This window comes from Solanum stenotomum, chromosome 2 (assembly GCF_019186545.1).
Source record: "Solanum stenotomum isolate F172 chromosome 2, ASM1918654v1, whole genome shotgun sequence".
In the NCBI taxonomy this organism is placed as follows: Eukaryota; Viridiplantae; Streptophyta; class Magnoliopsida; order Solanales; family Solanaceae; genus Solanum; species Solanum stenotomum.
In genome coordinates, this window is record NC_064283.1 from 57,896,019 (window position 1) to 57,920,158 (window position 24,140).

Here is a 24,140-nt window from a genome sequence, read left to right on the forward strand (position 1 = left end):
ATGTTATGGGTAAACTGATTTTAACATAAAATTATTGATTCATCGATTATTTTCATCATATTAACCGCGTACAATTTGGACTTTCCCGGTAAAGTTAAAGTTTGATAAATTGAGAATTTCAAGGTCGATCTTAACTCCGTTTTTGATGAAATTTCATATTTGAACTTATCTAAGCATGGGTAAGATGTTTTTCAAGAGATATTTCATTTTCGAGTCGGGGTTTCGGATCCGAATATTTTAGGCTTCTTCAAGAACGTGAATTTTCCTTCAAATTGAGTTTGTGAATTGATTTCAACTCCGTTTTCAAATTGGTTTTCACCATTAGCTTCCAAATACTTTATGGATCATTTTACACCAAAAATTTCCAGATTTGGGTATCGTTTTCCGGCATGAGACTTTTGGACCGTTTTGCCCTTTTCCCCTAAATTTCTTGATTTTGGTGTCATTGGACTCGAATTGTGATTGTGAATAATTGTTTGAATAGATTATCGTGATTCGGATTATACTCGAAAAGGAAAGGGCTCAAGTCAAGTAACTTTTGGAGTTCGTTTTAAGACAAGTGGCTTCCAAACTTTGTAAAACTCTTAGACTACGCATGACTACTTTCCTAATTGTGTTGGGGAGTAATGGGATTAATGATGGGTTTTATTTGTTGATTGAAATTGTTGTAAATGAAAGATGGGGAATAAAACGAGCTAAATGTGTTATATGTGACTTGAATTTGTTGAATAAGTCATGTGATAACAGATATTGAGGAGATAGAAGAGCATGAGTAGTCTATGATTGATACAGACATTGATGTTGAGACAGATGATGTGTAATACTATGATGTGGTCGTGATATGGTTGTGATTGAGACATGTGATGTGTAATACTATGATGTGGTCGTGATATGGTTGTGATTGAGACAAGTGATGTGTAATACTATGATGTGGTCGTGATATGGTTGTGATTGAGACAGATGATGTGTAATACTCTGATGGATCGTGATATGATTGTGATTGATGACATGTGCATATTCATTATTCATCCCATGTGTGAACTATTTGTTGCATGAGTTCTGAGACACTGATATGAGGATGGATGGATATGAGACACAATTGAGACTAGCTCCGGCTAGAGATATATGAGATGGACTAGCTCCGGCTAGCGATTTGAATGCCGATGGGATCTGGTTTCGGCGGTGATACATGGTCCATGTGTGGCCCCCATGGGTTCTGATTTGAGTATTCAGCGCAGACTGATTACGTCAACAGATGTGTATCGTAGGACAGACATGCATCACGACTACATGACATCATTATTGCATTTTGCATCGCATTTCCCTTATCTTTGTCTGTGATGTGTGGATTGTATCGGCTTACCCTTCTTATGTGGAATTTGATCTACTTGCTCTTATTTGTTGATCTGAGGTTGATGAGGATATAATGTTGGTTCTTGTTGTTGAGTATGATCTGTTTAGCATAGGTTGGTTGGTTTGCTGTTAGATTGAAGTTTCGGTGGTTCGGTTGGGATTGAAAGGAGTTGTTTGTAGCTGCTAGTTTTGCTTAGTTTAGAGTTACTTGCAAGTACTTGTGGTTTTCGGTACTCACCCTTGCTTCTACACAATTGTGTAGGTTGACAACTCTCTCAGATTCGGCTTAGTATTTTCTTTAGCAGTTTGAGCTTCGGGACATACTCGAGAGGTAGCGGTTCATTCCAGACGTGCCTTTGAGTTATCTTTACTTTCAGTTTTGTTCTATTCGAGTACTATACTCTGAGACTTGTATATTTTTATTCGAATTCTTTATTTAGAGGTTCGTACATGTGACAACCAAATTCTGGGTAGTGTTGAGTCTTAATTAAAGTCTTCCGCTTATTTATTATCTTTTATTCTCGTATTTCTACTTCTCTATCGTTGTGGTTGAGTTAGGCTGACGTGTCCGGTGGGAAATGGACACGTGCCATCACATCCGGATTTGGGGTGTGACAAAATGGTATCAGAGCCCCAGGTTCATAGGTCTCACGTGACAAGCCAAGTCTAAGTAGCATCTCGAGGATCGGTACGGAGTCGTCTGTACTTTTCTTCGAGAGGCTATGGTTACTTTAGGAAAGATTTTTATTACTTGATTCTCTATCGTGCGTCCTTGGTCCGATCTAATTCTTATCACTTCACTCTGTTCTCTCTCTCATTGTATGACTCGTGGTTGGTCCTGCGTGGGTGCGAGTTTAGGTGTCATCGCGTGATTTTAGTGTTAGATCTGGTTTTGATGCGGAGGTGATAGGCTTGTGGAAAGGAAGTGTGATCAGACATGGAATTCTCTTCGAGACGAGTGAGTAAGGTTGTGGCCAAGGGATGTGTTTTAAGTTTATGGTATTGGAAGATGAACATTTATTAAGAGACTTCAGGAACGTCTTAGTTCTCCGGTCATTTATTCAACAACGAGAATAATGCTTGTGTGACTTATACGACAAAAGTGGCTAGACAATGAAGAATGGTGTAAGTAAGAGAATGACTATGTTGAGAGTCCTGTGACTTTGGAAACTACAGTTTGTGAAGTTCGTCATAAGGGAATAGATTGCATAGTATTATGATGATGAAGTTGCACCAACCAAAATCAGAAATTCTACGGTGGTTTTATAGTGTGGGTGTATATCATTACAGGGTCATTGTACGGCGACTACGACAGTACTCGTGTTATCTTGGTTAGGGTTATGGGCTATGTTGTTTTTGCCATCGATTGAGCTTACGAAATTGTGCATATCATTTTCGGCCGGAGACTGAAGTGCTTTGGTAATGTTTTGCAACTATTTAATGAGTGTAGATGAACAGGTTGTTTGAGTACGACCTTCTCAATGGATTTGATGTCTTCTAGTGGTGGATTTAGCGGTTGTTCATGATGTGGTACTATTGATATATGGGAGCGAATAAATCTGAGTTGTCAGCTGTTTCACCTAATCGGGTCAGAAGGTTGATGTTGCATTCTCGATTGAGAAATCAAGTGGTTGCTACTATGAACGCTTGCGTTAAGCATTAATTATAAGGAAAGTTATAGTGGTGGATCGAGTGAATCGATCCTGTCTTGTTTCTAGGACAAGGTATGACCCTTGGGTGGTCATGATTATATTGGGAACTAATGACTTTATGATGAGTCAAAAGAAATGGGCAACAATAAGCCGTGGATGAAGAAAGTTTTAACAAGTATACTCGTGTAAAGGCAATTAAGGATTTTAGCGAGAAGGTACGATTAAAAAGGAATCGGATTGGTTTTGTCAAGATGTGGGTTGGCAAGGTAAGAGATGATTGGTTGTATCAACTTTTTAGCCATTGGAAGGACTTTTTGCATGGTTTGAGTTATAACAGTTAAATACTTGTGATTGTAGAAGAGTTCGATGAAGTTTCATTTGAGAAGTTTGACTTAAGGTAAAAGGGTAATATGCGGTGGATGTTTGGCCAAGAAACTATAATGATAAATGATTTACGGGAAGAACAAGAGTCTTGCGCAATGGATATAAGTTAAGAGATGTGAAGGAATAAGAAATCACGTGTAGATCCTTAGTTTGAAGTTGAGGATTGTGTAAATTTCTGCTTTTATGTTAGATATGACAATGCAAGGTGGACTGGTTCAGCACAAATGTCTGATGTGTTATCAACTACTTTCTGAACACTTGGTATTGGTGTTGGTGGTAAACGTTGATGTATGAGGAATTCTGCAGTTTTTGAATTGGTTTGAATTGTTCAGCTTATGGTAGGTGGCTTACGAGTGTCCAACCAGAAGGACTTATAGCTCTACATGGTTATTGAGGATTTTGAACTAGGTTGATAACTCTATTTATGGAATTATCCAGACTATTGTAACGCGTTAAATAGATCCTTGATGGTAAATAGAGGTTGTGTGCTCATAGTATACGGAATTATTGGAGTGACCAAGAACTGCTTCAAGTTTCGGCATGAGATATATGATGGTTTGAATAATAGTTGAAGCTGGGTAAGTAAAGGATCGCATGTAATCGATATTGGTCGTGATTCAATAGTTCTATCTCAATGAAAAGGTACTATGACATTTAGAACTTGGATTATTAGCGATTGGGTGAGACCCATATCGATCGTGGAATGCTTCAATGGAAGGAGGAAGGACCCTAATTTAAAATTTTGGAAGCAACGATGTGTTTCTAAGAATGACTGGATACTAGTGGCCGTCTGAGGGTAAAGTAACTGGCCGGTGTAACTATGATGTTCTGGTAGTATTGATATTGTTGACTTTAATGGATTATTGTAAAAAGTATGAGAAAATGGATAAATTGAGTATGTCTATGATTGTTATGAGGCCGAACTGGCTGATTGTGAAGTCAGACGAATGGGAAGGTGTGTTATGGACATCGTGGAAGGGATATCTTGGTTGTTCAATTTTGGTTTTGTATATTCTTATGTGACCACCTACCTCATTTCAGACATGGTTTTGGATTATGATTCTCTGTCTATGTTCAGACGTGTTTTTACTTTTGTGGGTGGATGCCTAGTGGTGAATCGGATGGACCGATTCATGCTCTCTTGGCAGAATAGAATACTTGTGTGGGTGGGCCGATTCAGAGATAGTGGGTTCGATGTGGTATTGGGGTGGTGGAATGTTTTCGGAAGTTCTACAAGTGTCATCTTGCTTTTGGAAAGGTATAGAGAGGCTACCGTATGTGGCTACAGTTGTTGGCTATTTTGGTATTTATCTTGTCCCTGTATGCATGGTTCAACTAGGTGTGGTTCGATGCTTAGGTGGCCCGTGGGCCTAGTTCTTTCGTTGCTGGAGTTGTCTACAATTACGGATCCTACTTCAGTGTTTTGGTGGCATCATTAGAGGTTTTATATGCTTGGATGAGTCGATCATCAGTTGGATACTTGATCATTTCTATCTGCGGGTTAGATAAGCGTGATTATTCCAAGATGGGTGCTCGATGGATATACATCAGATTAGTATGACTCAGACTTGTGGAAATGTGATAATGAGAATGGAATTTTTTCTAGAGTCGGTGATGGTTTGTGTGTTGTGAGAGCTTGGTGACTGATTTAGGTTTATCCTTGATTTTTCTGTGGTTATTGATTCCGAAATTTCTCTCGTGGTTACATGATTAGGGGTTTGTCATGGTAAATATGTTGTGGTTTTGAGATCTTAGATTCAGATTCAGTCTTTGAGTTAGTCGGTGGTTTGAAATAACCCTTTGAGGGTTAAGTTGTCAAGATTGATTTGGGAATCCTTTATATGGATTTTTGGGATAAGGTTTAAGAATGGGTTCGTCTGGAGTAGTAATTATTGAGTTCGGAAATTTCACCTCGGGGTTGATAGCGTCGAGTATTTTTGCCTTCTTCTACTTTATGTTCGAGGACGAACATGATTTTTAGTGGTGAATAATGTAATGACCCTAAAGGCCATTTTTGGAAATTTTCATAAAATGACCGTTTTACCCCTCCCGATAGTTGCCCCGGTCCTAATTGTTGTATTTTCGAAGTTGGTTTGAAGGAAAATTGATGAAAAGTTGAGTTTTTGGAAAGTTGAGTTTTTAAGAGTTAAAGTTTGGTTAAAAATTCTACTTCAAGTCATTTGGAGTTTCGAGACTCGAATCGGATTTCCGTCGATTCCAGGAGTTTTAGAATGTCGAAAAAGGTCTATGAGAATTTACGGAGTCGAATTTGGAGTTAAAACTAAGATTTGAGGTCCTAAGTTGCAAAAATTGTAAAATTTTGATCAAGAGTTGACTTTGGTCAACAAACAAGGTTCCGGTGCTCGAAATGGAATTTCAAGGGCACCGTTGGATTCAGGGGGTGATTCTAAGTCTAGAATGAGTCTTGGTTGAATTTTTAGAGGCCCCGAGTGCGTTTCGAGTTTTTGAGCCTAAAGTTAGTTTCTTGACGCCTTATCGGATACCGGGTCAAGGAGACCTCGAATTCAAATTCCGACGATTTCATTGAGTCCGAAATGTCATTTTCAAGCTAGTAGCATATTTGGTTTGTGTTCGGGAAGTGCCAAATGAGTTTTGGGTGAGCTTTTAAGCTTCTTGGATGCTTTGACACTATTTCAGCAAATTGTGGCAACTAAAGGGTTCATTATTAGTTTTAAAGGTCGAAAAATTATTCCGAAGGTTCTGAAATTTTGAGCATGAATTATAGGACTTATCTGCAAATTTTGGTGCATTTTCGCTAACCCGAGATTGGACTTTTATCGCAAATAAGAAATAATTGTTTACCGAGTAGAAATGATATTTGACTGGGCAAACGAGCATGAAATTGAGCTCCGATTGAACGAGCAGGTCCGTATCATTATTTAAGACATTTACAAAAAAGAATCGGGTCATTTCACTATCGTATGAGGAAATTACGGCCTTTTTAGTGAAAGATTAACTGCTGTTTTTCTGGTGCATAACAGCCATGTACTGTTATAAAAATCTCAGACTGTGTTCATTTGGTATTTTGAGCATATCGGGAGTTCTAGAGATCGGAATGGAGTGATTCTTACGGGTTTCTTCTTGAATTAATATGAGGGTTAGTATTCAATCTTCAATTCGACATTTTCTCATAATTTCTTTATCTGGTTTTTTTCCCTATCCGTAAATCTCTTGGGAAAAATTGGGGTTTTATCGATTTGGACTCCCTTTTTGATGAAAAAGGTATATTTACGATCCTTATGTTATGGGTAAACTGATTTTAACATAAAATTATTGATTCATCGATTATTTTCATCATATTAACCGCGTACAATTTGGACTTTCCCGGTAAAGTTAAAGTTTGATAAATTGAGAATTTCAAGGTCGATCTTAACTCCGTTTTTGATGAAATTTCATATTTGAACTTATCTAAGCATGGGTAAGATGTTTTTCAAGAGATATTTCATTTTCGAGTCGGGGTTTCGGATCCGAATATTTTAGGCTTCTTCAAGAACGTGAATTTTCCTTCAAATTGAGTTTGTGAATTGATTTCAACTCCGTTTTCAAATTGGTTTTCACCATTAGCTTCCAAATACTTTATGGATCATTTTACACCAAAAATTTCCAGATTTGGGTATCGTTTTCCGGCATGAGACTTTTGGACCGTTTTGCCCTTTTCCCCTAAATTTCTTGATTTTGGTGTCATTGGACTCGAATTGTGATTGTGAATAATTGTTTGAATAGATTATCGTGATTCGGATTATACTCGAAAAGGAAAGGGCTCAAGTCAAGTAACTTTTGGAGTTCGTTTTAAGACAAGTGGCTTCCAAACTTTGTAAAACTCTTAGACTACGCATGACTACTTTCCTAATTGTGTTGGGGAGTAATGGGATTAATGATGGGTTTTATTTGTTGATTGAAATTGTTGTAAATGAAAGATGGGGAATAAAACGAGCTAAATGTGTTATATGTGACTTGAATTTGTTGAATAAGTCATGTGATAACAGATATTGAGGAGATAGAAGAGCATGAGTAGTCTATGATTGATACAGACATTGATGTTGAGACAGATGATGTGTAATACTATGATGTGGTCGTGATATGGTTGTGATTGAGACATGTGATGTGTAATACTATGATGTGGTCGTGATATGGTTGTGATTGAGACAAGTGATGTGTAATACTATGATGTGGTCGTGATATGGTTGTGATTGAGACAGATGATGTGTAATACTCTGATGGATCGTGATATGATTGTGATTGATGACATGTGCATATTCATTATTCATCCCATGTGTGAACTATTTGTTGCATGAGTTCTGAGACACTGATATGAGGATGGATGGATATGAGACACAATTGAGACTAGCTCCGGCTAGAGATATATGAGATGGACTAGCTCCGGCTAGCGATTTGAATGCCGATGGGATCTGGTTTCGGCGGTGATACATGGTCCATGTGTGGCCCCCATGGGTTCTGATTTGAGTATTCAGCACAGACTGATTACGTCAACAGATGTGTATCGTAGGACAGACATGCATCACGACTACATGACATCATTATTGCATTTTGCATCGCATTTCCCTTATCTTTGTCTGTGATGTGTGGATTGTATCGGCTTACCCTTCTTATGTGGAATTTGATCTACTTGCTCTTATTTGTTCTCTTATTTGTTGATCTGAGGTTGATGAGGATATAATGTTGGTTCTTGTTGTTGAGTATGATCTGTTTAGCATAGGTTGGTTGGTTTGCTGTTAGATTGAAGTTTCGGTGGTTCGGTTGGGATTGAAAGGAGTTGTTTGTAGCTGCTAGTTTTGCTTAGTTTAGAGTTACTTGCAAGTACTTGTGGTTTTCGGTACTCACCCTTGCTTCTACACAAAAATGACTAAAGTTGCCCTTCTCCAAATATTTTTAAATTTTTTTTTTGAAATATAATTTATATATTTACAAAATTACATAAAAAATATTATAAGTCGCAATAGTTAATCTTAAAAAAATTTAAAAAAAGCTCTGGTAAAATAATAATAATTCTTTGACGGTCTAAATAATACTCCCTCCGTCCCATTTTATATGCCATCTCTTTCTATAAATAGCTGGACCACAATAGTTGTCATTTTATAAAATTTATGCATAAATTACCATATTTTGCCTATTATACCCTTGATAGAATAGTAATTAATCTTGTCATTTATTAATAAAGTTGACTTAAGAAAACATTAAATAATGATAGAAGGGTAAATTTACATCACTTTTTAATGCAAGTTCAAAGTAAAAATGTGACATATAAAATGGGATGGAGGGAGTAGCTAATATAATTCTTTTTAACATAAATGTCCTTGATGATATCATTCATGACATCAACAAAACATACAAAATTCAAAGCTAGAATGTGAATTCATTTATTATTTACATTGTATTCTTCAAACAAAGGAGCTTTGGACCCTTTAAGTCTTCCAACTATGACCAAGTTGATTATAGATCTAGCCCTCCATTTATCCATAAGCATCATTTTAATATTTTATTTTAAATATCAAAATCGCTTATTTTTTTTCATTCTAATTTATGTGGTTATAATTAATTGGTCCATTTAAAATTTAAGAGTTTTTCTTTTATTTTAATTGAAATTTGTGATCTTAAACTGTTATGAGGTTTTTGTGTCTATAAAGACATGTAATTTAAGAATAAAATTAGACGTTTAACATTGACTTGTATCCGGATATAAAAATGAGTCGTTGTATTCTTTTCGGAACTAAAGTAAGTAATTAAGAAAAAGAATGTCACATAAATGAAACAAAAGAGAAAGTTTTTGCATAGTGATAAAATTGTTATCGTGTGACCAATAGTGCTTCTTGAGTTCAAAATGCAAAAATAACCTCTCACAAAAAAATATAGTAACACCGTGTACATCCCACATGTGACTTAAAAATTATTGTTATGCAATCAGGGACTTACGAGCTCAAGACATGAAAATAACTTTTCGCTAAAATAAAAGGTAAAACTACTTGCATCAAAACATGATCTGATCTTTTTCAAGATTCCATCATAACAGGAGCTTAATATATACATTGAATTGTCCTTACTTCTATTTTCACATTATTTCCTCTATATAAAGGAGGACCAATGAGTTAGTATTTCACTTCATAACCATAAAATATTCAAATATAGCTTATAGTCTCCCCTCCCTACTAGTGCCAATGGCAAGAACCACACTAACATTTTTTGCCCTTTTCATTGTTTTATCATCACTTTGCTTCAACCCAATTGATAGCTCAAGGGATATTGCTTTTGATAATCCAATTACTCAAAGAACCCTCTTATCCCAAAAGACAAGTGATATTCATCCTGATCTCATTGCTGATTGTCAAGTTTGTATGGAACAATGTGGTTCTTGTACTTGTTGCATTGCAAAATTGAAGCATTAATATTACTTATGTTGTAATATTATATGTTTTTTTCGATATGACTTTTTTATTACTATATTTGATTTTAATATATTTTACGTGAGCAGAGAATCCATCAGAAACAACTTCTCTATCTTCACAAGATAGAAGTAAGATTACGTACACAAAACTTTCCCAGACTTAAATCACTTGTGCGATTACAATAAACATGTTGTTGTAATATTATATGTTAATTGTAGCCAAATATGCATGTCTTCATAAATAAAAGTTTTTACTTCTACTTATAAGTGTAATGTCTCTCTCCTAATTTCTTTCATTAGATTGAATTGATATTATGAAATTCAATTTCATGAAAAAGTCATTTTCTAGTGTTTGGTGGAGAAAATCACGACTTCCCTTACTTAAGAGGAGGATTTTTTTTATATAATTATCTTCATTTAATGTATCTTTAATGTTAATTTCTCAAATTAACACTTAAAACATTATTATTAATATTTGTTACTTAAACATTTCATCATCTTATTATTATTATTATTATTATTATTATTATTATTATTATTATTATTATTACTTTATTGTCGACTTCAAAATAATCACAAGAATTTTGAAAAAAAAAAGACCAAAAAATTATCAACAATGCCTATAAATAAACAACTTGCATGAAGGAAATCAATATCAATAACTTGAATATATCTCAACCATGGCAAAAATACTTCAATTTTTCACAACTTGCTATCCTTGTTGTGCTTTTCCATGTCCATGTTCTTCTTAAATGAGGAATGTTTCATGATCTTTGTTGTTGTGTTTTTGATAAAACTTTGTTTTTAGAATAAGATTTGGAGTTTTATGTATAAAATAAATTGATGATGTCATTGGTTTGGTGGATATGTATGTGAAAAACTTATATGGTGTAAATTAATTAAGTCTTTTTGAAAATAAATCATTTAATTTTGCAATATAGTATGTGTTTATTTGACATTGCATCTTCATTTCCCTCCTTGTTTTTCTTTTATCAAGTTTAACTTGTATAGACTGATAAATAATCAGAGGCGTATCCAGGATTTATAAATAATGGGTGCACTATTACAAAAAAGTGGATCTAAGACATAAATTTCATCGATTAGGTTCTTTTTACTGAAAATCATTAAAATGTTAAAATTATACGTCAAAAATTAACTTTTATCTATCCAAACCAATTACAAAATCTTAGAAAGAAAACTACAACAAGATAGATAAAAGATTCAAATTTCTAACCTCATCTAGAGAGGTGCACCCAATCATCACCGTACAACATTATAGGATACTTCGAGTGTGAGTTCACACATCTATATTTCAATATTTTTAAAAAATATAACACTATTATCCCTTTTATAAATAAAACTCAGTGTCAAATATTTTTAGACATGGTTTATAACATTTTTACTTTATTAAGTTTAGATAGGTTATAATAACATTTATTTTCTTATATAAAAATATGAAAGAGGGTTATAATAACATTAGTGATCGTAGGACTCGATTCCTACGATAAACCAATAAAAAAATGTTGAAAAAGGGTAATCGGGCCTATCAGTGTGTAAAGTATTCCTCATTCATGCAGGATCCGGGGAAGGTTATTAATTAGGACAATACTCTTAAGGGGTGTGATGTAGATAATCAATCCTAATACAAATATTAGTAATTGTAGGACTCGAACACGTAATCTATAAATCACACAAAAGATAATTTTATCATTGCTCCGAGACTCCTCTGTGATAGAATAAATTTTTTTCTGATGGTTATGTTTTAGTTATTTGTTAAAGCTTTCGATTTTAAATAATTGTGAAAAAACAATCAAATATACGATGACATATAATAATATTTTTAACGCTATCAAGTTAAATTTACATATAATAATAGTTAATTATGACCTCTATTCTCTATATAGAGAATAATATATAGTAAATATAATTTGCTATCCGATTAAAAAATACTAATAAAATTAATTAAATTGTTTAATAGTTCTTATTCTGCGGTCTGAAAGATTCTTTAAAAAATATTATAAGACAAAATCACTTTGTAAATTTAATTTATTATTAATATTATTATTATACTATACTTCTAATTTCAAAGACATATCTCTTGTAAATGACAAAATTTTGACCTTATACCATAAGGGGTCGTTTGGTTACAAGGATCAGCGGCTATTTCAATATTAAATTTGGGATTAATTTTGTTCACTATTTAGTTATGAGCCAATATATATTAGCTAAAACTAGAATAAAATTTATATAAAAATCAAGGGGAAAACACTAGATGATTTCTTTTTACCTGTTCAAATTTTGGTGGACAGAATTTTCTAATACTTGTGCTCTGTAGCCCGATAGGAGGTAATAACTATATATTCCGTGAAATTAGTCGCGCACAAACTGACTCCGACATTATATATATCCTGGGATATTGTAATTTTAAACCAAACGACGCCTAAGTATACTCCATGATATATACTACTATATAAACACTTGAACATAGGGTAAGATTATTTATCTATATATGCATTTAAACTTTTGGACCATGGCAAACAAAAACTTAGTGTCCATTTTTGCAATTTTCTTGATTTTTTCCCTACTTCTCTTCATTGGCAACTCTTCTTCCTCTTCTAATGATGATAATAATTATATAAATGATAAATTTGCAACTATAGACAATTACTTTACTCCAATATCAAAGGGCTTTTTTGCTGAGCTTCAACGTAGAAAAATGGAAGTTTGCTCATGTACACCTTGTTGTTACATATGTCCATGCCCTACTTCTTAAAAGTGGTTATTTAATAAAGTCGGAGTTCGACTTATATATGTTGATAGTATAAATAATTTTTCACATTATCAGGTCACTTGTATTTGTCTTAGCAGGTTTTCGTAACATAATCTGCATTATTTTCAAGATTACAAATAAATCCGACCACTTTTTTCATATAGGGTGGTTACGTGTGTAAATGTCTTTCGAGTGACCTGATTGTGTGAAAAATTATTTACACTATCGATGGATATTAGTTTTACTCGGAAATACCTTAATGCCATATCATGTACCCCTTGATTTGGCTTTATTTTCGGATCAAACTATGTAATAACTTTTCGTAGTATGAATAAAAGTTTCCTTTTGGCCAAAAGAAGAGGTCACTCTTATATATATAGGACTGCTGTAACATGTCTTGTTTTCAAGATTATATACTATGTATTTACGAATGGTGATTATGTACATTTATCTTTTGGGAACGTGATAGCATTAACTTATGTTCACTATCGGCAGATATTAGTTAAATGTAAAAAATATAGTCTCCTTTCAACTTTGTCATGTTCACTTAAAAAAAATAAAAGAAAAAGAAAGAGGTCACCCATATACCTCTTTGAAGTAGGGGCGCAGTAATATGTCTTGTTTTCAAGATTGCAAATTCGACTTTTTATGGAGGGAGATTAATTACGTGTAAATATCTTTTGAGTGATGTGATAATATTAAAATTATCTTTTTATACTGTTAATTGGAGGATATTATTTAAACGCGCAAACAATAGGCTTCTTTTAACCTTAATATTTCATTGAGAATATATATAACTTGCTCGATCGATATAATTAGGCTAATTAACCATAAACTCAAATAAAATAATTGATAGAACCGACATAACTTTTTCTACACGGTTTATTCAAAACGATCTCTAATTTGATGTTTTTAATATATACAACGACAACCTAGCTACTTAATACATATCACCCTTTTCTTTTTGATGATTGTATTTAGGAAAGTATGCATTGTCTACGCCTTTTGATAAAGGTAAGATTTGCTTACAAAATACTCTAATAAATTATTGAAATGATCAAATATTTAACATTAAAACTGCAGCATCTAAAATAAGAAAAAAGTTTGCATGAAAACGATAAGCTAACAAATGTATCAAAATATATTCGAAACAATAACAAGGAAAAGATATACACTATGTATAATATTATATTTATTTTACATAAGTGATTGGTATAATCTTTTATTAATTAAATAAAACATGGAGGTTAATTTATTACCAAGATTAGTTCCTTATATATACATAACACCTTTATTAAGGCATGCTATATCAATATTTGGTCATTTCTCGAATATATATCAAAGTTTAACTAAGTTACCAAAATAATCCTACTTTATGTAGTTGCACTTCTCATGATATTTCCACTCTTTTGGAACCATGGAAATGCAACAACTCCTCGCAAACTAGCTAGGGATATCCTTTGAAATTTCACTTTCAAAAGATGTTTACTTGTAGATATCCTTTGAAAGACCTGATCAATAGTAGTACCGTAAGAAATCAACTGATTTACATAGGATTAAAACAATGGGACATAAGACCTTAAATCTCTAACATCAACATTTTTTTTTGGGAAAAAGGACAAATATATCCCCAAACTATCGTAATTGGTATGCAAATACCCTCCGTCATACTTTTGGGACATTGGTGCCCCTGACATCCAAAAACTAGAGGATATATGCCCTTCACTCTAACAGAAGACTAAATAGGGACACGTGGTGCAATCTTATCCATCTATCCGATATTTAATAATTATCGGGTCGGTGGATAAGATTATGACACGTGTATCTCCGTTAGTATAAAAGGTATATATGCTCTAGTTTTTGGACGGCGGGGGCAACAATATCCCAAAAGTATGATGGAGGGTATCTACATACCATTTACGATAGTTCGGGGTATATTTGTCCTTTTTCCTTTTTTTGGGTGGGGTGGGGTGAGGGGGTGCGGGGTTATAACCATTTGATGTTAATTGGTACCCACTAATTGTTTAGATTAATTTAAATTTGCATCACGTAAGACCATTTAAAGGGGAAATTAAGCGCTTCCAGCCAAGGGATTTTTCGACTCAAACTTGAGACTTCTGATTAAGACATATCTATCATTTGATTCTATATTAAGGCAACAAATTTTATAACACAATATTTTCATTTGAAAGAACCGCTGTTTATTATTAAAGCAACTACTTTTTACATTATTAAAGCAACTTTTTTTTCACATTATTGAAGCAACTAAGCAAGATTTTTTCATAAGGTATCGGACACGTGACTTTGATAGGTTAATTAAATTGACAGTCCTATGGCCAGACGTGGGCCAAAACTAACATGTTAGGCCCCAAAATAATTGTCCATCTCAACAAGATATTTTCTGTGAAGGCATTGGACATGTGACCTTGATAGGCTAATTAAATGGAGAGTCCTATCTGTGAAAAAAGTCTAATATATCCCTCAACTTTTTTATTTAGTGTTGATATACTCCTCGTTATGAAAGTGACTCATATATATTCCTACTGTTGTACAAATGACTCATACCTACCCTTTTCCTCTGACGGAATTGAAAAAATTTATTATAATTTTATTTTTATTTTTATTTTTAAAAAAATCCATATGGAGTGGGTATATTTAAAAAAATAATCCACATATATCTGATGAGTAATGATGCATGTATTCAAAGGATAAAATCTGGTATAGAAAGTAATATGGTGATATTGGACATTGTTGAAAAAACTCACAATCGCAAGGAAGAGAAAAAAACAAATTGATGTCAAGATGAAGTTTACAATTAGAGAATTAGTTTGGTTTTATGATTTCATTATTTTAGGAAGATTTGTTAAAGTTGATACATATATGTTAGAGTTGCTAATTAAGCTTCAATTACTCCTCTAATTAAAGAAATCAGTTACACACAATTAATTCAAAATTAATAAAACATGTATCTCAAATATTCAAACCGTCGGATACATGTATATGGCGAGTAATGATACATGTATCCAAAGGACAATCACCAAATACATGTAAATGATACATGTATCCAGAGGACGAAATATGGTATAGGAAGTAATATTTGAAACTATCGGAAATTCTAGTAATTATGACCTAACTAGTGGGATTTATGTAGTTTGCTCATCCTCCTCACACATATTTTTTTTTTACTTTTTTGTTTCAACGACTAATTTAAATTTATTATTTTGATAGTCAAATTTATTTATGTTTCACTAAATTTCTTGTAAATTTTTTTATAGATGCCCCAATTTTATTTTTACAAATATAAAAACTAAATTACTATATAATCGAAAAAATAATTTTAAATAATAATATACCCACAAACAAATTAATTTTTAAATTACTTAAAAGACACACATCTTGAAAACGCTTATTTAGCCCCACATGGACATAAGTGGAAAATTACTTGTATTACTATCTCCAACAAAATAATGGATAGAATTGAATAATAGACAACCGCATAACTTATGAATAGACCAGACGTGGGCCAAAACTAACAAGATAATATATATTAGTGTGCCACTTCTAAGAACTATTGAAACACTTTCATTACCTCATTATTTTGTGAATCCCACTCAACTCCAATGGTGCTAGCTTTCATTGTGTTTGTACTGATGCTACTCTTAACTGATGTAGTCTCGTCGCACTTCATCGTTGAGACTCTTCCTGGATTTGATGGACAACTTCCATTTAAACTTGAAACAGGGTAAGTACATACATACATATTTTATCTTTCCATATATAATTAAATAGTTACTAATTTGTATATTTTCATGATTAGTTATATTGGTGTTGGAGAAGAGGAAAAATTGCAGCTATTTTACTTTTTTGTAGAATCTGAGAGGGACCCACAAAATGATCCTCTCGTGATTTGGCTCACTGGAGGTCCTGGTTGCTCTGGTCTATCTACCTTTCTATATGAATTTGGTAAGTCAATTTTAATTTTGTTCTAACTTTAAATAATTCATTTATTTTTTTTATATGTGTATAAATTGTCGCTTTTATAAGTATCTAATGATGTAATGTTTTCATGAATATAAATAATTTGTCATTTGACAAAACATCCCTTATTCATAAATTGATAGTGTATTCAACTTTTAGTATGCGATACCATGGACATATGATTAATAATCACTTAGGATGGATGTGTTATGTAAGTTGACAAATATTTTTTAAGAAAATGATTTCTAGGATAAATAAGAAAAAAGTTATTATCCTGGAAGGATTTATATATAATCCCCAAGTAAAATCTGCAGTTTAGGGGGAGTTGAAGCTCATTCTCCATTAATCTTTTAATCAAGCTTTGGAATAATGCTTGTTTCAGGCCCTTTAACATTTGATTATGCAAATTCTAGTGGAAATTTCCCTAAATTGGAGTTGAACTTACATTCTTGGACCAAGGTTTTGTAAGCTTACTCTTTTTATTTATAATTTGCTTATTGTTCGATCGTCTATTAATACAATGTGGTTTTGATTACTAGGTGGCAAACATAATATTTATAGACCAACCTGTTGGCACTGGATACTCATATGCAAAGACTTCAGAAGCTTATAATTCCAATGATACCCTCTCTGCAACTCTAACTTATGACTTCCTTAGAAAGGTGAGTGATTTAATTTGTTACATATGTTAATGTTAATGAGACGAGTGTGAACGAAATGAAATTGTTGTGATGTAGTGGCTTATGGATCATCCCGAGTATCTCAAGAATCCACTATATGTTGGTTCTGAATCCTACGCAGGCATTTATAGTGCATTGGTTACTCGCAAAATATATGATGGTATTGTATCTTGTAATACGTGAATTTAGAATCAGTATGTTATCATCGTGTTTTTCATAAGATTTTTCTTTCTCTCAAGGTGTTGAAGTTGGTGATGAGCCTCAAATGAATATCAAAGTATGAATTGAACGATACAACAATGCATTTAGTTGCTCATGACATGATCTTCTTTCTATTCTCATTTTAGATTTTTGCCTAAATATAGGGATATATACAAGGCAATGCTCTAACAGATACATACATTACCGTGAATAGTAGAATCAAATATGCTTATCATATGGGACTTATTTCAGATAAGATCTACCAGGTATATATAAATATATGCTCACACACTTCAACATGGTGTCAGAGCAAGTGTTATGCTAACAAAGTAAACTTGTTCCTTTTTGTAGTCCGCTAAAGCAAATTGCAATGGGAATTACGTTGACATTGATCCAAATAACATATTATGTGTAAATGATCTTCAGAAAGTAAAAAAGGTAAGGGATCATCAAATTTTGCACTTGTAAAATACTCCTCCTTTTAACTTCAATTATATACCTAATACTCCATATATACCTAGTGTCTCAACAATATTCAAAGCCATCATATTTTAGAAAATTGGTGTGATCTTTCACTTTTAAGGAGCAATGTCCACTCAGGACCATGGTGTCGAGTAAGTCTCTGTTTCTCCCTTCATAGCATCATTTATTGTATCGATACTTGCATAGTTAACTATTTAAATTCAGGAAAATAATTACATATACTCAAAGATTTGGGCAAACGATAAAGCTGTCCAGAAAGCACTAAACGTCCGTGAGGTATATACATATGCAAATACATTTTCTATCCATATATCTTATTCCTTTGAATGATATCGTCATGTAAATACAACCAGGGAACAATATTGGAGTGGGTGAGATGCAATAACAGCATGAAATACAGCGCTCGTGAAAGTATGAAGAGATCTGGGTCATATGTGTATGAAATCCAAAGTTCAATTGATGATCATCGTCATCTCACTAGCAAATCCTGCCGAGCTCTAATTTATAGGTATTATCTACTCTTCTTCTTCTTCTTCTTCACGTTTAATTTTATCCTTCTTAATAAAATTTTACTTTGATAGTGGTGACCATGATATGATTATTTCTCATGTGAGCACTGAAGAATGGATAGACACTTTGAAATTGCCAATTGTAGATGATTGGGAGCCTTGGTTTGTTGAAGATCAAGTTGCAGGGTTGGTTCCTTTTTTCTAAGTTGTCCCGACTCTTCAAAAATGTTGTTACATCAGTGTGTCGAACATGTACACCTGATCCTGATGACATTTTTGAAGAGTCGGAGCAACATATATAGTCTTTTTTAACTCACATGTACCAATACTTTTCTAATAACTACTTTATTTATGTAGATACAAGGTGAAGTATCTACAAAATGATTATGAGTTGACATATGCAACTGTTAAGGTAACCAATATTCCCTATTGCAACAATCCTAAACCAATATCATTGCATGAATAGAGAGGTGAAGCTACAATTTTAACCTGATCGATGGGTTCTGAATTTGATAACGATGATTTCAAATGTTATTAATTGAGTTCTAAGCTTAATATATGTACATATTTAATAAAATTATTAATACTAGTACACCATTGGAGCAAAGGTTATAACTGGATTTGACTGAACCCGTACTCGGGCTTCTACCTCCGCCCCTGATTGCATTTGCATCTTAATTGATTTACTTAGGGTGCGGGTCATACAGCTCCTGAATACAAGCCTCGACAATGCATGTCTATGGTTGATAGGTGGTTTTCCGGTGACCCTCTTTAATTTCAACTTTCTAAGACGTTAATGTACTTATTTGTTTCTTTCCATCGACATAAGTAATCGTGTGTGTTCTGTAATCTTGACATGGAAAATAAATGTATGATTTGAGGTCGACATTATTGATCTATTTGAGGCCTTGCTCATATTGTGTCAAAACATAACTTTTGTTATTATGTTATACGTTTTGTTTTTTTGGTAGTAGTTATTATGTTATACTACTACTATACAAGTTACTAGATAATAATGTTTTAAATTAAATTTATAATTTTTTTTTGTATTTATCATTTGTTGCGATTTATTTAAAATGTTGTTCCCTAACCTAACAAATAATAGGGAAGAAAGCCGCCACTTGACTTAAAATTATTGTTAGATCTTATGTTATGTACAAAAAAATCAATTTTATTTAAAATAATTCTTATAAATTTATAAGAATTGATTTCATAAGCAATTCACATATTGATATCAAATTATTGACATACGATTCACTGAAAATTGAGTGAAAAATTATGTTTTATAACATGAACTTTTTATTAATTTACGATGGAAAAAAACTTTTATCTCTATTGGTGAGATCCCTTTATTTCTATTAGTGGGATCGAGAACCAAATTAGGTTGCTATCAAATTATATATGAGACCCTGATTAAGAATAAAGCATGTGCACAAAGATGCATGCTATATTTTTCATATTTTTATTTTATATATATTTTTCATATAAATATATATAAAACTTCAAAATAAATACAAGTAATGTTATTTCATACATATAAATAATAGAGCAACTTTCACATATAACAAACACAAAAATTACATTTGTATGTTATAGTTATAGTTTGCATAATTGCGCTCCATAGCAAATTTTATGTTTGCTATGGGCCTTTTGATTTGTATAATTCGCTACAAACATTCAATTTTGTACAAATTGTTCAGTTTTGAATAAATTCATTTATACATTGTAATTTGTATAATAGATCTGTATTTGTATAATTACAAGTGTATAGGACGAAAATACATGTATTTGTATTTGTATATATACTTTTCTCTCGCTTTATACAAACAAAAACGCATTTTATACATTTTATACCGAAATGTATAAAATTGCTAATTGTATATCGAATCAAATGGCAAAAAAAGGGGATGTAATTTGCTGCAAATTATAATTAAAATAAACTACGGCTATAACATTTAATTTGAATTAATAATTTGTTATTTCATACAATTTTCCCTAAATAATACATGTATATAACCAATCTCATATAATGTGTTGGTGTAATATACTGCAAATATAATAAATTACATTAGAAAATAAAATGAACAAAAAATGAATAAAAATTATCATCCAGATTNGGCCATTGTTGAAAAAACTCACAATCGCAAGGAAGAGAAAAAAACAAATTGATGCCAAGATGAAGTTTACAATTAGAGAATTAGTTTGGTTTTATGATTTCGTTACTTTAGGAAGATTTGTTAAAGTTGATACATATATGTTAGAGTTGCTAATTAAGCCTCAATTACTCCTCTAATTAAAGAAATCAGTTACACACAATTAATTCAAAATTAATAAAACATGTATCTCGAATATTCAAACTGTCGGATACATGTATATGGTGAGTAATGATACATGTATTCAAAGGACAATCACCGAATACATGTATCCAAAGGACGAAATATAGTATAGGAAGTAATATTTGAAACTATCGGAAATTCTAGTAATTAGGACCTAAACTAGTGAGATTTATTTAGTTTGCTAAAAAATGAATTATAATTTAATTTTTAATTATTTTTTTAAAAAAATAATCCATATGGGGTGGGTATATTTAATCCTCCTCACACATATTTTTTTTGACTTTTTTGTTTCAACGACTAATTTAAATTTATTATTTTGATAGTCAAATTTATTTATGTTTCACTAATTTTCTTGCAAAATTTATTATAGATGCCCCAATTTTTTTTTTACAAATATAAAAACTAAATTACTATATAACCGAAAAAATAATTTTGACTAATAATATACCCACAAATAAATTAGTTTTTAAATTACTTAAAAGACACACATCTTGAAAACGCTTATTTAACCCCACATGGACATAAGTGGAAAATTACTTGTATTACTATCTCCAACAAAATAATCGATAGAATTGAATAATAGACAACCACATAACTTATGAATAGATCAGACGTGGGCCAAAACTAACAAGATTTTTACACAATATATATTAGTGTGCCACTTCTAAGAACTATTGAAACACTTTCATAACCTCATTATTTTGTGAATTCCACTCAACTCCAATGGTGCTAGCTTTCATTTTGTCACGATCCAAAAATAGATATGATGACACTCGTCTTAACCCACCAAGACAAGTCAGCCTAAAATTCAACCATTACAATAAAATGTGAAATTTTTTATAATAGACTCGAAAATACCCCCAAAATCTGGTTGTCACGTGTACAAGCCTCTAAAGTATTACAATTTAATCAAAAGAAAAATACAAGCCACATATGACATTGTTTTTAGAGTAGAACAAGATCATAAATAGGAGTAAGAAGGTCTGCTGAGTTGACAAACATATACCTCACAAATCTCCAAGAAGCCTCGGAAAAGAAGATAATATATCACAAGGATCCGGGCTAGTAACCTACAAAAAAATGTAGTAGCAAGGGGTGAGTACCAAACCACACGGTACTCAACAAGTAAACCTCTAAACACAAGCTAAGGGGATAGAATACGGGTGCTCCTTACACCCCAAACGAACCTCCACAACTATAACCTGCATAAAACCAGTCCAACCTAACAGTTCACAATTTACAAGCGCATATCTCAACAACAACATTCTAACAATCACATATTCTCAACAACAAGCTCAATATTCATCAATTACAACCTCCACAACTACAACCTGCTTAAAACCAGCCCAACTTAACAGTTCATAATTCACATAGCACACGACTCAACAACAACACTCTAACAATTACATATCCTCGACAACAAGCTTAATATTCATCAATCAAAGTTCCACAAAAAGGCACTCACAAGCTCATCAAAACATAATATCAAGTTCACTAATGATAAATATGTGCAATGCAATGTCAAGTATAGTGATGCATGTCTGACCTAGTGATACAAATTCGCTGTCTCTCAGTCCGGAACCCATGGGGGACATATATGTCCATGCATCCATCGCGGCGCGCTATACGTCCCTCGATATATAGTATCCATCGCAGCGCGCGATACGTCCCTCGAAATATAGTATCCATCGCGGTGCGCGATACGTCCCTCGAAATGGTACATCCTCTTATCACATAACACTTATCACAACCATGTCTCAGAACCAATGCAAATGACATGTTCACACAAATAATGAGGAGATGACTATTTTCATAACAATACACAATTCACAATAATACAACCGTGATACAACATCAATAATGATTCAACAAGTCTTTCAACCCAGTCACAAACATCACACATCAACAATTAAACACATTGCCTTTTTTTACCCCTTTTTCATCATTAAAAAATAATCAATATGTACAAGTCAACCCATCACCAAGTCTCATTACCCCCAAACACATATCACAAGGAAATACACGAATTCCATACACTTAAAAAGGGTTTAGAAATCCATTTGCCTCAAATAACCGAACAATCACTCCGAAACTTGAGCCTTCCCTTTCCGTTGAGCTTCCAAATCAATGCAATCTATCAAAGTACATATTCACGATAAGATTTCGAAACTAATAACTCCCATATTACTATAGGTTTAGCCTTGACCTAAAAAAATTTCGCTAAACTTTATAATCCAGTTCGTAACTCTTGATGCCAATTAACATTTCACCATCATATATTTTTTTTCTTCTTTTTGACACCCTTTATTCCAACCCATGATTGGCTCACCATTACTTTTTCAATTAACTCCCAATACTTACCTTTAAATTTCCAGAACAAACTCATGGTACAAACATATAGCAATATACCTTATTCTCTCATCCAATACTTCTATCCAATAATTTTATTTTATTATCATTCATTGCCTTCTCTAATGTGGTTTTGATTACTATATAATATTTATAGACCAACCTGTTGGCACTGGATACTCATATGCAAAGACTTCAGAAGCTTATAACTCCAATGATACCCTCTCTGCAACTCTAACTTATGACTTCCTTAGAAAGGTGATCGAGAGATTCGTTACATTTTATTTTTGGATATTAATGTGAACGAAATTGTTGTTGTCACGACCCGATTTCTCAAGTCATGATGGCACCTACTACAACCCACCAGTAGGTAAGTCAACCCGTAACCCGAAACAACAAGTAATGGGTGTGAGGGTAGAAACTAAACAAGAGTAGACAAATAACAATATTAACAGGCGGAAGCAAACCAAAAACATATATACAAATAAAGATCCCTCCCAGAACCTGGAAGTCACTAGTACAGAGCTATTAACAAAAATGAGTACAAGTCCCAAAAGTGGACAACAGAGACTGGACTGTCTCGAAAGGTAAAAGAAAAGTCTATATATACAGATGGAGACTGAAATAGTACAAAACGTCGTGTGCTCACTCCCGTCTCCAGATCAGTCTGCTCCAAGCTCGATCAACGCAGGCTATTAGTGCCCGAACTTGCATCACGAAATAGATGCAGAACGTAGCATGAGTACCAAAACAACCGGTACCCAGTAGGCATCATAGGCCGACTGAACTTGAAAAGTAAAGGCAATATGAAAAGAAGGAATAACACAAACCGAAGTCAAGAACTAAAATCTAACTAACAAGGGAATGCACACGAGTGTACAAAGAACTAACTAAAGTAATCTATAAGCTAACTACACCTAACTGGGCCCCCATAAGCCCAGAAGGTACACTCGTGCGCAAGTTAAATAAAAATCCGAACGGACCCCCATAAGCCCGACGAGTACACAGAATAACTATAACTAAA

At 33.0% G+C, this 24,140-nt stretch overlaps 1 protein-coding gene across 2 annotated transcripts in view; it reads left to right on the top strand.

Moving 5' to 3' along the window:
• Positions 1–16,128: 16,128 nt before the first annotated feature.
• The window catches only part of LOC125854957 (serine carboxypeptidase-like 17), a 12,155-nt gene continuing 4,143 nt past the window's right edge, over positions 16,129–24,140 (top strand). Inside the window, exons 1-14 of one of the 2 annotated variants that reach the window (XR_007445437.1) lie at positions 16,129–16,322; positions 16,398–16,543; positions 16,941–17,017; positions 17,098–17,220; positions 17,296–17,398; positions 17,478–17,515; positions 17,604–17,705; positions 17,791–17,877; positions 17,961–18,053; positions 18,127–18,198; positions 18,276–18,430; positions 18,504–18,617; positions 18,789–18,843; positions 19,123–19,312. Coding sequence is in view for 1 of the 2 variants with exons in the window: in XM_049534568.1 (XP_049390525.1) it covers positions 16,201–16,322; positions 16,398–16,543; positions 16,941–17,017; positions 17,098–17,220; positions 17,296–17,398; positions 17,478–17,515; positions 17,604–17,705; positions 17,791–17,877; positions 17,961–18,053; positions 18,127–18,198; positions 18,276–18,430; positions 18,504–18,617; positions 18,789–18,843; positions 19,123–19,206 (1,371 nt within the window). In the remaining variant the exon portion in view is untranslated. Of the gene's footprint in view, positions 16,323–16,397; positions 16,544–16,940; positions 17,018–17,097; positions 17,221–17,295; positions 17,399–17,477; positions 17,516–17,603; positions 17,706–17,790; positions 17,878–17,960; positions 18,054–18,126; positions 18,199–18,275; positions 18,431–18,503; positions 18,618–18,788; positions 18,844–19,122; positions 19,331–24,140 lie in introns of those variants that run through there. The other variant, XM_049534568.1, reaches the window with a different exon arrangement.